The sequence below is a fragment of the Salminus brasiliensis genome, chromosome 6 (genome assembly GCF_030463535.1).
Source record: "Salminus brasiliensis chromosome 6, fSalBra1.hap2, whole genome shotgun sequence".
Classification (NCBI taxonomy): domain Eukaryota; kingdom Metazoa; phylum Chordata; class Actinopteri; order Characiformes; family Bryconidae; genus Salminus; species Salminus brasiliensis.
Window position 1 is genome coordinate 20500027 of NC_132883.1, and position 15237 is coordinate 20515263.

General features: G+C 40.3%; 2 protein-coding genes across 3 annotated transcripts in view; both read left to right on the forward strand.

Annotated features, from left to right (window-relative positions):
• Positions 1-1027: 1027 nt before the first annotated feature.
• tmem230b (transmembrane protein 230b) lies at positions 1028-10325 on the forward strand. 2 transcript variants are annotated; one of them, XM_072681944.1, is made up of 4 exons: positions 1028-1087; positions 1480-1644; positions 1926-2051; positions 9379-10325. In XM_072681944.1, exons 2-4 carry the CDS (start codon positions 1549-1551, stop codon positions 9517-9519), a joined length of 363 nt encoding a protein of 120 aa, XP_072538045.1. In that variant the 5' UTR covers positions 1028-1087; positions 1480-1548; the 3' UTR covers positions 9520-10325. The 2 variants fall into 2 exon arrangements, with proteins under 2 accessions (XP_072538045.1, XP_072538046.1); XM_072681945.1 differs by having other exon boundaries at positions 1039-1087; positions 1511-1644.
• Positions 10326-11027: 702 nt separating this feature from the next.
• The window catches only part of igsf9b (immunoglobulin superfamily, member 9b), a 39640-nt gene continuing 35430 nt past the window's right edge, over positions 11028-15237 (forward strand). The window contains exon 1 of the mRNA XM_072681946.1: positions 11028-11726. The gene's annotated coding sequence lies outside the window, so the exon portion shown is untranslated. The remainder of the gene's footprint in view (positions 11727-15237) is intronic.

Below are 15237 nucleotides of genomic sequence, written 5' to 3' on the forward strand. Positions count from 1 at the left end.
TGAGGCCCAATTAATTAATTCTAATTAGCAGTGGGTTTTGCTCATTAGGTAGTGGATAGTCACTTTGTGGACTGTCTGTCAGGCCCTGTACATTAAGATTTTTTTGTGTGTGTGTATGTGTGTGTGTGTGTGTGTGTGTGTGTGTCTCACACTGTTGCATTTAATGACTCTTATTCTCTTCCTTGGCCTTTCTCCAAAGCACAACAGCCTACACCAGTTGATCTCAGTCCGGCCCACTCCTTTCCTGGTGCCACTAGGAGCAGATACATAGTAACCAATAATGAGATCTAGTAGCCTGAACACTCAAACTTTAGCTTTAGCTTTTAGTTTAAGAGTTTAAGGCCTCTAGAAAAGTATAACAATGCATGACACATTGTTTAGATATGGCTTCAGTGCCTGGTGTAGCGTAGCCAGTAAATACCCCGCCTTTCCTGTGGCAGATTAGTGTTTAATTCCCTAGCCAGGAAAGCACATCCTGCTAAACCAATAAAACCCTTATTTTGTATTATTCATGCAGGGCAGAATTTAATCCCCCTAAAAACAAACTACTATTTTACCGATATCAAGACACATGTAGGCTCAACGGTTGTTTTTTGAGTAGTAAATAAAAATGGCTAGCTATATTTGCCCTGTAGACATCATGACCCCCAAGGTCCTGTTCCCTGTTCCTCCCCTAAAGAAATTGTAAAATTCTCTATGATTAACCATTTCACTCCATACTACTCTACAATTAAACCTTTTTTTTTTTACTTGCTTTGTTTACATCTTACAGGTTGGATTTTGCTGGCGTTTTTTAAAAAAAATGTTGTTGTTGTTTTTTTTAAATAATTAAATACAGATAAAATGACCCAGGACTAGAGCAGTGCCTACCAAGTCCAGTCGTGGAAAAAATGTGGAGTTTGGAGTCGGTGATTGTATGTAAATGTAGAGTAATGTAAAGGTAAGTGCTAAATGTGAACATTGCTTTTACTGAATTTGGCCTTTGTGATTTAGCGCCACCTCGTGAGTCACCCAGTGTTGTTTACTAAGAGCTGCGCATGCGCGAGCACGGCTTCACTCAGGAAGAGTTGGAAATCATAACATGAGGGTATGAGGGAGAGGGTGGTATTTACATAGCTACATTTCATTTTTTTAATGTAAGAGAGTCTGAAATGTAATGGTGCACATCTTCATAATGCTGAAAGTGAACGTTCACGCCGTCGGAGTCTGAACGAGAAGGAGTTAGCTAGCTAGCTATTGCTAGATTGACAGCTAGCTAGCTAGCGTGGCAGCCTAAAGATTAGCCTGAGTTGGGTTGGTTGATATCTAGTTAGTCGAAAGGAGTTGATGTGTCTAACGGCAGCATTATATGTAAAAATGTCACACCCGTATTAATATAGCTAGCTATTGTTTTTGTAACGTTAGCTAGTGCTAGCTAGATAACCGACTTTGTTAGCTAGCTAATCTAACTGATGTTATGAAATTGGTAACCTGTTACAGCTGGATGAAGCCAGTGTTTACTGTGTTGCAGTACGGAGTGAAGAGAAGTAGTCAGAAGAGCAACTTAAAATGCCTGCCAGAAACACTGTGACAAGTGGGCTGCCCAGCAGCAAAGTGAGGTACTCCAAGCTTGCGAGTGACGATGACGGATACATTGACCTTCAGGTAAGGAGTCAGATAAGGACCAAGGGGAAAACATCTTCTGATGAAGTGCTGTGCTTCTACCACCTACAAGCATTTCCTGCTTCAGTCACATACTGTGGACCTTTTCAAGATCCATTTGTTGTCGTGCTTAGTTTGTCTGTCAACTGCAAGTGTTACTTAACATTGTTTACCTTTCATAGATGCAGTTAACAGCTCGATTTTGTGTTGTTTTGGGGTTTCATAGTTCAGTTAAGTGTGGAATTGTGTGAATTATATGTGATATGTGATCATTTCTGTTTTAGTTCAAGAAGAGTCCACCTAAAGTGCCGTATAAAGCAATTGCACTGGCCTCTGTTCTCTTTCTGATCGGCACTATTCTGATCGTCATAGGAGCTCTTCTCTTAGCGGGATATTTCGACATTCAAGACGTGAGTATTTTATTAGCTTTCATTTTGAAAACTACTTTTCTGTCTCTGTGCTCAGCCTGTTCTCCATTACTGCCTCTGCCCTGCATATTCTTGTGACATCCCTTCACTAACATACTGTAACAGAGAATCAAATAATCAGACAATTAGCAAGCCCTTCTTGAGACAATGTGGGTTTGTTAGAACGGAGTAAAGATGACAGTAGTTTAGCTTAGTACTTTATCGATTCTCAAAAACACAGTATGAATTTTTAATGCCCTGCAAAGTCGTAATTAAGTAATGTCGAACAGCGGTTCATTTTGTGTTGTGTTTAAACCCTGACTGCTAGATAGCGGTGTTCAGATCCCTAATCTTTAATCTCTGTAATGTTGATAGATTGATGATAACTGTCTGCTTGGTGGAAAGAAATATACATCAAATTTTATGTCAGTGCAGTGCAAATCAGACTTTTACTAGACCACTTTATGAGCCATTGAGAGGTGAACTTGTTCTTTTTCGATTGTTGTCTTGCTGCATAATTGCGCTTGAGCTTCGGGCCAAGATGGTCGGACATTCTTCTGCAGGGCTTTCTGGTAGAATTATTAGCCTTTACCTAGGCCCTAAAGCAGTAAAATGCCCTCACACCATCACAATACCACCACCATGTTTAACTCTTGGTATGATGTTCTTATTTTAACATTGAACAGTACACAGAACACTACTGCAGTGGCTTAGGGTTCATCAAGGTGATTGTAAAGCAAATGTGAGATGGGCCTTTATTTTTTTCTGTATTTCTACTCAGGTTTATATTTGAAATCATTTGAGATTAAGTTAGGGTTCTGCCATCACCTCCCCATAGGTTTATGAGATGAGTTTAAAAGGTTTGTCTGGAGATCAGTCAGGAATTTTATTCTGCTTTGGAAATAACTTAATCTGGAGATATTTTCTAATACGTTAATGAAACATTAAAGTTCATTAAAAGTTCATTAAAGGTAGTTTCTTTATGGCCCATTACACCACTAGAAACTCCCAAAACCTTCCTTTTGTAGACACACCCTTGTTTATTGTGTGTGTGGTATCTTAGATTGCATTTTTTTGGACATGAGAAGATTAGTTGTTTCTGTACATTTCACAACTCAGACTGCTGTGATGACTAGAAATAGTGAGCTGATCTCAGAGACAGCCATGTAGGTCCTCGTTATGACTCTCCCTCAGTGGCCTTGCACCTTCTGCATCTTCCTCAGACTTTAATAAAAGTTCATTGTGTGAGCTCATCATTTTGAATGTGTAACAGCTTCTGTATTCTTCCTCTTCGGTTCTCTCTGACTGCTGAATTGAGATTCATTCACACCTACACAATTCAGATTTTCTGATTTCTTTGACTGTTATTTTTTTTCCCAGCTCTAATGGTTTTGCTTCATGCTTTGTCTTCAGTTGCTTGTTGCAAAGGTTTTTTTTCCACAAGGTGTTTATATTGTTTGTCTCGCTAAACCTTCACTATACAATGCCTGTGACCATGGATTTGTTGAAAATGTGGGTGAATTTCTGAACTTCAGTGGGACCCACTGCAAAATGTATGCAAAAAAAAGTCACATACTTGAACACATACAAATCAAGTATATGTTTTCATCTGTCTAATGTATTGTGTGCTGCACAGCAGTGCGGTTTCATGTACTGTTTGTGTAAATGATTATTTAAGGAATTATTCAAATACTAACAATTTATTTCCTTAAAGTTCTGATATTGAAACAATAATGTCCAAAGAGCACCATTAGTGTAACAACCCATTAAATCTGTATTTCATATATTTGCTTTCTGTTTATTTTTAAATTTTACTGTTTGTTTTGCATGTTTCAAAATCCAGCAGAATGCATGAAAAACCACCCAAAAGTAAACATCAGAAACAAAGTCCACTATATAGCGAATAGAATATGGCACAGTTTCAGACATGGCTACACAAATCATATAGAAAACAGGGCAGAAGGGACAGAATTAGGATTGTGTGGTATAACAGTAGTAAGGTCTTCTGCGATTCAAAAAGATAATGGTATCTCCAAATGATAATATATTTAAAATTTGACATGTATGATGTCAAATGTCTGTTCTGTATTTGTCTAATACATGGCCAAATATCCCCATATGCATTTAAGAAGGCAACAAGGTGGGGCGCTTTGGGAGTTCATCGATTAATAATCACGCAGTAGACAGTTTAGCCTAAATCATTCTGAATAAAAGTACTGAATACACTTTTAGCCAAAGATGGAAAAATATCCAATCCAGCATGTAGTTTGAATCTAAACTAGTTAACATGACTGTTTTTGTAATGTTTCACATCAAGATAAGCCTGACCGAAGAAGCGATTATTTACCTTTTGGATACTGAACCGCAATGTGTGTACATGGTTTTTGTTTGTTTTTTAAGGAAGTTGGTGAAAAAGTTTCTAACTGCCATATTAATCACAGTTCTCTGCTGCCTCCCAGTGATTCGCTACATGTGGTGAAAAGAGCTGGGAGGCTCAGGAGAGTAGGTTAAACAGAGCCAAACTCTCTTTACAGTACAACCATAAAGCAGGCCAGTCTGTACGACAAGAGGTGAAACTCACACTCCAGGTCCAGATACAGAATGTTGTGTGACCTGCGGAGGAGTGGCCAGATTCTGTGCATATATGGAGAGGAAGTTAGTCCAGTGAAGAGGATAATTATGACAATAACAAAGCTTAAGAAATCTCCTAGCTGATTCCTGATTCATCCTTTAACCTGCCTGTTAGCTTAAGGGTGATACTCATTGAAAAACAAAGTGCGGACAGAAATACAGCACGACTCAGAGCTATGGTCACAAACTTCAAAAGACTTTTAAAAGCTACGAGTCGAAGAGCGACTTCTTAACACAGTGTTGCTGATTAGGTGCAGGTGAGGCAGGGTGATCGCTAAGCTGGCGAGGCTGAGCACAGGAGGTTGACAGGGGACAGAGAGTGTGTTTCTCACAGTTGTGCAAGATCTGGTATGATTTTACGTGTGCGTTTTCCCCTCCAAGACCTGTAACTGTTTAGTCTGAGGATCTCGTTGAATCTCATCTGTTCAATCAGTAAATAAATGTATGGTTTTTTTAGAATTGACAGTGAGGAAAGCGTTTTTCCCTTCGCTTGTCTAAAACTCTTAGAGGTATTTGGACGGCATTCATTTTACTTAGGGAGGTGGAGTAATGTAATTTTACCACAGGTAGTCTGTAAAACTTAAGAAAATCTACATAAATGACTGAGATAGGAGTTGCTATTCGATTTACCCACTGCCATCACCTCTGAAACAGCGGCATGTGACCACTTTATAACAGGACGATGACCCATCTTATAACCCACTTATAGTAATAATGAAATTGTAGCAGCTACATGTTCATAATGTGTTTGTATCCTACAGGCTGTGCTACACAGTGACTTAACTAAAGCTGCCACACGCAGACATCTGAGGTTTGCCATAGACTTGGCCAACCTGAGGTATCTGTGCCAGCGCCTCCTCAAGCTCCATACATGAGAAAAAGCGCAGAAAACTCCTGTTCTACACATGATGGAATATTTACCCACATGTCGATTCGCACAGAATTAATAATAACCTGAGGTTATGTTTACGACTCGTTTTACAGAAGGTAAAAGGCAGTGGAATCTTTACTAATGCGGGATCTCACTGTTAAAAAAAATTACTAGGACGAGACTGATATCATGGATATCTGGTAATAATAAATAAATAAACATTCTAAACATTCAAAATATAACCCTGTAAAAATAAACATTACCCCACCTCCCTGTGTAAAACTAATCCTGTCAAAATAGGGCTAAAGTCTGAGAAAAATAGATTTGTTTGGTTCATTTATGATCAGCGATGCCTGGGCAGTGGTTTGCCCATCTCTCGCTCTTTGTTAGTTTGTGAAAGCTGCCTTAGCCAGTCACACATTGTAAGATGCTGAACAGAATAATAACTTTATTACATAGTAGAGCTGCACAATATTTGGGAGGGGGGAGGGGGGAGGGGCGACATTGCTATATTTTGTTGTTCTGCGATATTAAAAAATAAATTTTTCACCATATTCCAATATGATGTGCCTCTGGTAGATGGAAATTGAGAACAGTGTGTATTTTCCTTTTGTGTAAAGCAAGTTGTTGCATGATGTCCATGATTTAATTTACCTTGCGTGACATTGCACGCCCTTCCATCGCTCATGCTCATGTTGCAGAAACAGGCACTGGATACTGTGTGATTTCAGACAACACTTGCAACTACAAGCTTCTAAGCCATGTACATTAACGGCTAGCTGTAAGACAAAGTTCAGACATCCACTCTTGATAATAACACTAATCTGAGTGGAAAACTCTGTAGTTAAGTGAATTGCAATGCCTTTAATAAGCCTGCATGACCAAAGACTTAGCCCTGCCGAAAGTAAACAGTTCAAGCTGTGCTCTGAGAGTTCAGAATGGAGTGTGATTACGTTCCTGCTGTGAAGAGCATCTGACGCTAGCATTAATCTCGTTCATGGATTGTCTGAAGGAGGTCCTCAGTCTACTGCCCTATTTCCTGTCTTGGCCCAGATGGTGTTGCAGCCACATCACTCCCAGTTCACACACCTGAACTCAGTTGCAGAATAAAAACAGGGTCGATGTTCTTTCTATTAAGGTGGTACATTCAGACCCTTTAACAAATGTTTTAATGCTAGCAGATGTGCTCTCTGCTGATGACCCTACTCTACTGATGCAGTACAGTTTGAAGTGTGAGTTAGGAGGCTGGCTATTGTGTATTTGGGCATACATGAGTTTACTTAATTTTATTTTTTTAATATACTAAAATAATTTAAAATAATTTGATGCTCCACAATGGATGAGTTATGGATTGTAGATGCTTACATTTAAATTCTGTCTGTTATCCTTTTGTCTTTCATAGAAAAATAATATTTACTTTACATGTATAGTGTAAAGTTATAGTATGTATAGTATAAGTATAGTATAGTATAAGTTATATTATGTGGACGTTATAGTTTTCCACGTGGGCCAAGTAGTTGCTTAGTTATTACATGTGATGTCCCCTTACATATAGCCTTGCCTCAAACCAAACAGTTACGTGATCTCAAATACGGGCACTTACAGTCTTTTCCAGAAGTTATGGAAATAGAGGTGGCCGATATGATGAAAATATTATATCACAATATTTTAAAGTATTTTCGCAACACACAGTATTTATCGCGATACCTGACAAATGCATCAGTATTGTCGACAAATGCATCAGTAACAGCAGATTCTTAAAAAATAAAAGTGAATTGTTGCATATTGCAGCTGTCCAATGAAAAACATGTATCTCCATTTTTGTCCATTTTTAGTTTTCTCCATGGTTTGAACCCTGTAGCAGCTTCTGTACACTGTGTAAACAATTCTGGATGACCAATTATTCTAAGACCAGTAGAAATGCTCTAAATTACTGTTTTTCTTTGGACAGCCACAATATCCAATTGCTAGTTTTTAAGATCTCAATATGAGCTTTTACTTCCTGATATTTACATCAGGATGTGTTAACCAACTTTGAGCAGGTCTTGCAAAAGTGTGATTGCAGATCCCATTTTTAGGTGAGAAAACAGATAGTCTTGAAGTAAATTAAGCAACATAACACTTATTATATTGCATGTCCCTTGCTTGTCTTAACTGTATCACGTTGTCGGGTCACTGACATCACCAAACTGTTGCAGTCTTCTTTTCTTTTTTGATGTGCTGCTTTTCCAAGCCTTTACTGCAGCCTCTTTCCATTGTTGTTTGTTGTGGGGATTTTCTCCTTTCAGTCCCCTCTACAGGAGGTGAATACATGCTAAATTTGATTAAGGTTTGTTGATTGATGTGGCCAAACCTAAAACCCTTCACTTTTTCTTCTGCTGAAGATGACGTTGTGTTGGCCGCGTGCTTTGGGTCTGCATCTTTCTGCATGATGAAGTTCCTGACGATTGTAGTGAATGCATTTCTTTATAATTGGGCAGACAGAATGCTTCTGTAGGCTTCTGATTTTATTCTGATACTACAATCATCTTGAGGTGCCCCATCATTAAAGATTAGTAAGCCCTTTTCAGAAGCAGCCATGCAGGCCCAAACCATGACATGACCTCTACCGGTTTCATCAATCCATAACACTTTGTTACACAACTTGTATGGCTCCTCTGCTCCTCTGTATTTCTTTGCCAATTCCAATTAAGCGTTCCAGTTCTTACTGCTAACGCATGGTTTGCATATTGAGGTATTTCTGCTTGCAAAGCCACATTTATGTATCATTTTCCCATTAAAACAAAAACATGTCAGTGCTTCACTGACCCGTAGTCGGGGAAAGTAGCATTTCTATCTGATCTCTGCACACCAGAAACTGCACAATGTAGCTCTGGTGAAGTGGTCAGGACAAGGCTTGCAGGAACTGTGCTACATGCAGTAACCAGAATCATATTTTTGCGTAAAGTCCTGTAGGATTACTCTCCTGAGTCACTTCACATGATTCTTTCGATTTTAGTGATTGTTCTGTCTCTCAGCTTGTCCAGAAAATGTGCAAAGCATGTTTTTAGCAGAGGTTTAGAGTGAGAATTACACTTCCCAACTGTGAGGAGGGGGGGGTGCGCAAGAGCAACAATTACCAATTCTTGCATAATGTTGCTTTAAAGTCTTTATTGAGCGATGGTGATGAAATGGTGTGATACCTTCACCCCTGCACTATAGATGTTGTTGGTGTTGTCCCTAGCTGTTGTTTTGAGGTTTTCACAGTGTAGTTGTTTACCTTCTCCGACCCGTTCAGTGTCTGGTTGTTTCTCTCTCTCTCTCTCTCTCTCTCTCTCTCTCTCTCTCTCAGGACATTTCAAATTGTTGTATTGGCTATGCTCAATGTTCATGTAATGAAATCAAGAGTAGTATTTCAGAGCTATTAATTGTTTAAACAATCAATCTAGCAGGGCAACTGGGAACCCCTGTCGGTCAAGTTCCAATAATTTTGCTCACTTGAAAAGTGTGTGGGTGTGTAGCCAAGTTGTTTAACAAATCTGGATGTTAATGTCTGCAAATAGAAATGTTTAAATTCTCATCATCTTTTGATCACAAACTCAAATGTCTTCAGTGTATAGCAAAATCAAAAGTATAGGCCTTGCTGTTATGGTACTTTCTGAGGAGACCTCATGTAACCCTGGTACATCCTAACCTTAATGCGGCTGATAATTAAGTTTGAATATTTGTAGATAAGCTATAGGAGGCCATCAAAGTAAGGTCTAACCACTGCACTGTGAAATACGTCTGACCATCAGTGTCCGTCATAAATGTTAAGTGATGATATTTTTGTTTCTGTCTCGCTTACAGCACCGCGACCGCACTATACCGGTCCTCATCATCGGGATCCTTGTCTTCCTCCCTGGATTCTATCATTTGCGCATCGCCTACTATGCCTCTAAGGGCTACCGAGGCTACTCCTACGACGACATCCCAGACTTTGATGATTGAGTAACATGGAACATTGTGACAGCTCACTGACGTTTCTGATAGATCTCTGAAGAAGAGCGTTCTTTCATGTGCAGACAGACAAAGCTGCGGTTTTGACAAGCTCTCATTTTGAAGTGAACTACATGGAGAAAAGATGGTATGTGTTAGCACTGAAGATTTTGAATGCTTCTTAAAAGGCTGGTAATTTGAGCACGAAGAATCCACCATCTGCATTTACATTCCTTACTTCAGCAATGGGAAAATGCTTGTAGCAGTTGCGTTTCTGTTTTGTTGTGTTGCAGTTTAGATTAGAACTGAAGAAGGGGGAATGTAGCCCACTGGAAGAATTTGCAGCGTCAGTTTTTATTTATTTGACATTTTCCTTTGATGTGTTGAGGTAGAAGTAGTGTTGAGGAGGAGAGAAGCATGTCATCAATTTCACTTTTGATAATGCTCTGTAAAGCTGCATGGTTTTTAGCTTGATCTACACTCAGCACTGCTCTTGCACTGCAAAGACATTAGTATAGCATTCCATGATTTCTCTTGTATCACAGTTTGATACATGTGTATGAAATAAAATAGTATATTATTCATTATTATTTAGTGCCTCCTCCTTCAATGTTGCGATGCTTCCTGCTTATTCTACTGGAGAAGTTACATATGATGCTACAAAACCTACAGCGTTGAACATCAGTGTTTCTCAATGAACACAATAAAGCATTTGATCAATAATGTGTGGACAATATAGCCTGCATTAATGTATGATGGTGGGGAAACGTAGCCTGTATTTCAAAAACTTAATAAAATAATTAAGTATTAAAGCAAAATTAGTCGGTTGGTTGTGTTGTGATTGTCAACCTGCGACCCCTAGCGGCTGGAAGGCGTATAGGTAAAGGTCTTTTGTTTACAAGTGCGCCTGGGAAGTCGAGACGAATAAACAGCCTGAAATAAGATATTTAGTTATTCCGTGTTCATATCTAAAAAAAATATTAATTACAAAGCCTCTGCTCCGGTTGTTTTACATAATTTAAACAGATCCTGGTTTGATCCCTTGAACGCTTCATGCTTTTTGAGCACGCGACAGGCGAGATATGACATTTAATTAAATGAAGTATAAAAAAAAAAAAAACATTGTTTACCCATTTCATGCCCATAATAAATTGAAATATGGTCAACCAAGAAGTATGAAAATACGCAATATTTCTTCTCCGAAATGTGATAAATCAGTGCACGTGTGGATACTCGAAGTTTACATGGCGCTACAGATGTATTACAGGTGGGGCAGTAGGTGAAACCCCTCCAGCCTCCTCTCTGGGGTGTTTAAAGGTCAGGCTTTTAAAAGTCAGGAGGTCAAACAAACGAGAGCAAAGCGGCGTTGTGATTTTTCAATCTGGACAGAAGAGCACATGGTCCAGCCAAGAAGGGGGAGGGAGGGAGGGGAGCTTCGTCTCCGGGGGGAGGGAGAGGCGTTTGGGGAGTGAGGGAGGGAGAGGAGATCTCGAGAGAGAGAGAGAGAGAGACACCACAAAGTAGACGCTTGTCCGTCACGGCACGCATGGTCTCTGAGGGGCTGTAAAGACGGCAGAGGAGTTCTGTAGCTAGTTTCTGAACTTTCAGAATCAAACAAGACTTTGATCTTGAGGTGATCGACCAGCTCCAGTGTCTGAAAATCTCCTCCACAGAAAGAGAAGCGCGAAACTCGGGAGCTCGGGAGCTCGTGAGCGGCGCGGAGCGGCGCGCGCTGTTGCTCTGGACGTTACCGCTAGTTCGTCAGTTCGTCAGTTAGCAGGTTAGCATCCAGCGACGTCCAGGACCAGGACTCCCCTCTCCGCACTCACTGGAGACACAAACCTCGGCGGTCACCGGACTAACCCCGTTTGCCCGAGGCGAAGGACTGAAAAAAAAAAAAAAAAGACCTTGAGGACAGTGAATGGCTCCGGACTGGCAGCGTATTGAAGCTGAACACCTGCCGGACACTCAAACGGAGCCGCGGGGTATTTGACCTGAACTTCACTGAGGTGAGGGAGCAGACCCGTCAACAGCACCGTAGAGCTGTTTTCATGTACTAGCTACAGCACTACTGATATACACTGGATTTAACAGTGATCCTGAACTTCACTCGGGATTTGGAAGAGGAGGAAGAGGAGGAGGAGGAGGAGGAGGAGGGAGACTCATCCATGGAGTGACTTCTGTTTGTTGACTGTCAGACTGTCAAGTGCCTAAATGAGGTAAGAGGAGACCGCAGTCAGCCAGCTAACCGTGTCCACTACACATGGCTTAACGTTACTCTCCACATACATAATTCATACCTATTGTAGACAGTGTGTTTAGATTAGATGGTGGTGTGCACGTTTCAGACCTTGTTTCCGTATCTTATAAAGTAAATATGAGAGTATTTTTGTTCATGAAGCCCATATGCAGGTGTTATGAGCTCTACACGAGGCTCAGTGGCGGGCAATGGCCAGCAGCTCCTTCACTCCTCACTCCTTTTAGGACAGAATGCCTTTGAGCTCCCCCACCTACCCACCCTCCCTCCTTCCCTCATCACGTGTTATAGAAAGCCCCTATCACCTCTACTTATGAACAGCTGCTTGAGATGTTTGTCAATATTTTATAGTTCATTTCCTTCCACACGTGTGTACACCTGGACTGGATTATATAGCTACCTGGTCTGCTTTCAGTAAGAGTGTCTCAGAGCCTACACGGGACCCCTGATATCCAAAAGAGCCACTTTGTTCCATCAGACCAGCCAGAAGTTATCATATCTGGATGCTAAAGAGCAAGAGTTACACATGCAGCCCCCCCTATCCCCCAGGTATGGGGGATAGGCACATGCCAGCGTGTGGACGTTGGGGTGGGGTGACTCACTGGCGTACTGAGACCCCAGATCTCGGTCTCTGTCGTTTGTGTGCATTTTCAAGCTGTCCTAATTCCAGGTTCACTGTGCGCATAATTAGCAGTAATTTGTCCATAAGGGAATTGTTAGGCCCTGTAGTTTCTAAAGTGTCAGCCTTCAAAGATGCATCGCACTGTAACGTCTGTCAACGGGACATTCATTAGTGCAGACGGACAGTTTAGTGACAGCTCAGGAACCTTTGCCATTTTCTGCCCCAGACACTGTGTTTGAATTAAACAGTAAGTCCTAAGTGCTCATTGCTTCTGCAGGGGGCTGATGGGTGGTCGTGAGTGGCTTTGTAAATGTGAACTTGCTCACTCAGTGATAGGGCCAGCGCTGTCGCCAGAGTCTGTGTTGCTTCAACTCCATTCATCTTGGGACCATGCTGACTTATTCCATAGCCTGGCCTTTTCTCTGTGTTTATGTGCAAACACAGATTACTGATGTTGGCACCATCTGTTTATAAATCATACATGCTGCTGTTCTGATCAAAGGTCTCAGTGGGTGCGCCAGAGGAAAAACAGAGCATTTTGCTTTCTCTTTCTCTGTTATTCTCATTCTGTGTTTTTGTTGTACACACATTATACTGTCACAGACATTAAATTCATGACGTCACCCCCCTTTCTTCTTTAAGACATTAATGCACTCTTGCAATCAGTTAATGTTTTTCCTGGACTTCAAACATAAGTGCCTGCAGTTGGTTGGAGTAAAAGCTAAAAACGAGGATTACAGTGAGTTATGGCTACTGCAGGCTACTAATGGAAGCATTGTGTGCATTCTCAAGCCTTGTTTTAATTATAATGAGCGCACACACAGCTACATCCCGTGAGAGTTCATGCACGAGGGAGGCACGAGACCAGGGCTGGGGTATTACTTTTCCATAGCGAATATTCATACCTGCCCCAGTTCAAGCTAAAGGTTATGTCTTTTGTATGCTGAAGTATTCAATTGGAATTATGTAATTGTACACTTAATTGTACACTTTGTTATAACAAATCTCATTTTTTTAAAACAACTCCTCTGCTTGTGTCTATGAGCTACAATTGAGAGACCATATATCCCAGTGCAATTGCAAGATTTTCAATCTATAGTTAAGGTACGCAATATAAAGGCAGTGCATGTGTGTGTTACCTCTCTGTTTTATGATTGAATTCCCTACACTGCTGTTCTGTACATATTTGGGACTATTTAACACTTTGACAAGTCATGCAACTTTTCATCCTTTAAACAGTGGCTGAGATTGGTGCATTTGTTGTTTTAGCAAAACTCAGCTTGTTTGAAGCAGGTGAGGAGTACCAGCTTATCCTGGGCATTATAAGACTAAACAGGCTTTAAGGTGCTAACCTGGCATCTGAGGGCATTGATAAGACTCTGTCACATCTCTGACTCCAATTAGATGCAATCATTTCCACAGACCTCCTAACAGCCTGCTCCCTGCCTGCTGTATTTATCTGGACAAGGCAATATATGTTATATGTTACATTAGAATTGGTCTCTGCCATATTAGCACAAAAAGAAGCAGTTTGTACTTTCCATTATGTAATACACCTGATGTCATGGACATTTGCATCATATGGCTAATTTAACTATAGCTTTCTTGGCTGTACTGTATTACAAAGAAATGTAAAGTGTTCGGACACATGCCTTATTATTAACAATATCTACCTGTAGTGTCTGTGTATTACTGTGTTATATGTTAGAAAACAATGCAGGTAAAGCAGTATTTGAAACTGGATCTTTCTCATTTGATAGTTTTCTTAAACCACAAACACAGCATGATTGCATCCAGAATCAAATAACTCTGTTAAATGCCCTTATATCAGAAAAAACTCATTTCCATTGAAGTAAAACTTGAAATTTACATGAAATATAAAAATTTAATAAAATACAGAAATATCTGAAACATTAATATGAAGATACAAAAAAATGATCAGTGTGTATGGTATGTAAACATTGTTAAAGTTTCAAAATGCACGGTTTACTCCCCAGTCTTAGGTCCATATACAATAAGTTTTTTTTTTATTTCATTAGTGTCATGAAAACCAACACTTTTACATATATTAGCATATTCGTCCTACAGTAGTTAACCCTATCTTTGAAGTGTTTGTCATAATATTTGTTATAAAGAAAGATCAACAGTGTGAGGCTGGCCTACTGTCCTTGCCACGTCCTCTGTCCCCTTCCTTGGCCTGCTCTACCAGCTAGTTCTCTGGGAGGATCATCCAGGATTAGTGGCCGAGTAATACAGCTGCTTATCAGGCTGTCTCTGTCACCGGCAGCACTCACTGCACACCTCAGTATAGAGCAGCTAGGCTTCACAGTGCTCTGTTTTCATCTTTACTCAAAGAGATGCATGAGATATATTCACAAGGGGGGCATCTGTACTCATTGTTTGGGCATCAAGCACCAATTTCCCAAGCATTTAAACTTTTAATGACTGCAAGAAGAATCTTGCAAAGTCCATCTGAAGATTTGTGTAAGGCTTTTGTATGTTAAAGTAATTTTTGTGGAGTGATTACCCGAAATGTTCATCTGCATATGATGTACAACTTTTAGTCACCTTTCTAGATATCTCTGTATGTACCTTCCTTTTCAACAAGTAGATCTTTGATCCAAGGAAATTCTTCTAGCCCTGATTCAGCCTTTTTCAGGTCTCTCCATGCAAGAGGGATTATTATTTCCCTCCAAACCAGTTTGTCACCTTGTAACACACGACAAACATGCTAAGTGTGTCCATTACCAAGAAACACCAGTAACTTTTATGGAACCACTGGACACACCTCATCCAGTACCACATGATATGAGATAAACCCACCATGTAGCTCATAATGAGAGCAAAATGG

Bases quoted from the DNA above. Each gene is read 5' to 3' on its own strand.
- tmem230b (XM_072681944.1), top strand. From the start codon at position 1,549: ATGCCTGCCAGAAACACTGTGACAAGTGGGCTGCCCAGCAGCAAAGTG. The intron at 1,645-1,925 runs GTAAGGAGTCAG...TTTCTGTTTTAG, and splicing joins ACGGATACATTGACCTTCAG to TTCAAGAAGAGTCCACCTAA. The intron at 2,052-9,378 runs GTGAGTATTTTA...TCTCGCTTACAG, and splicing joins GATATTTCGACATTCAAGAC to CACCGCGACCGCACTATACC.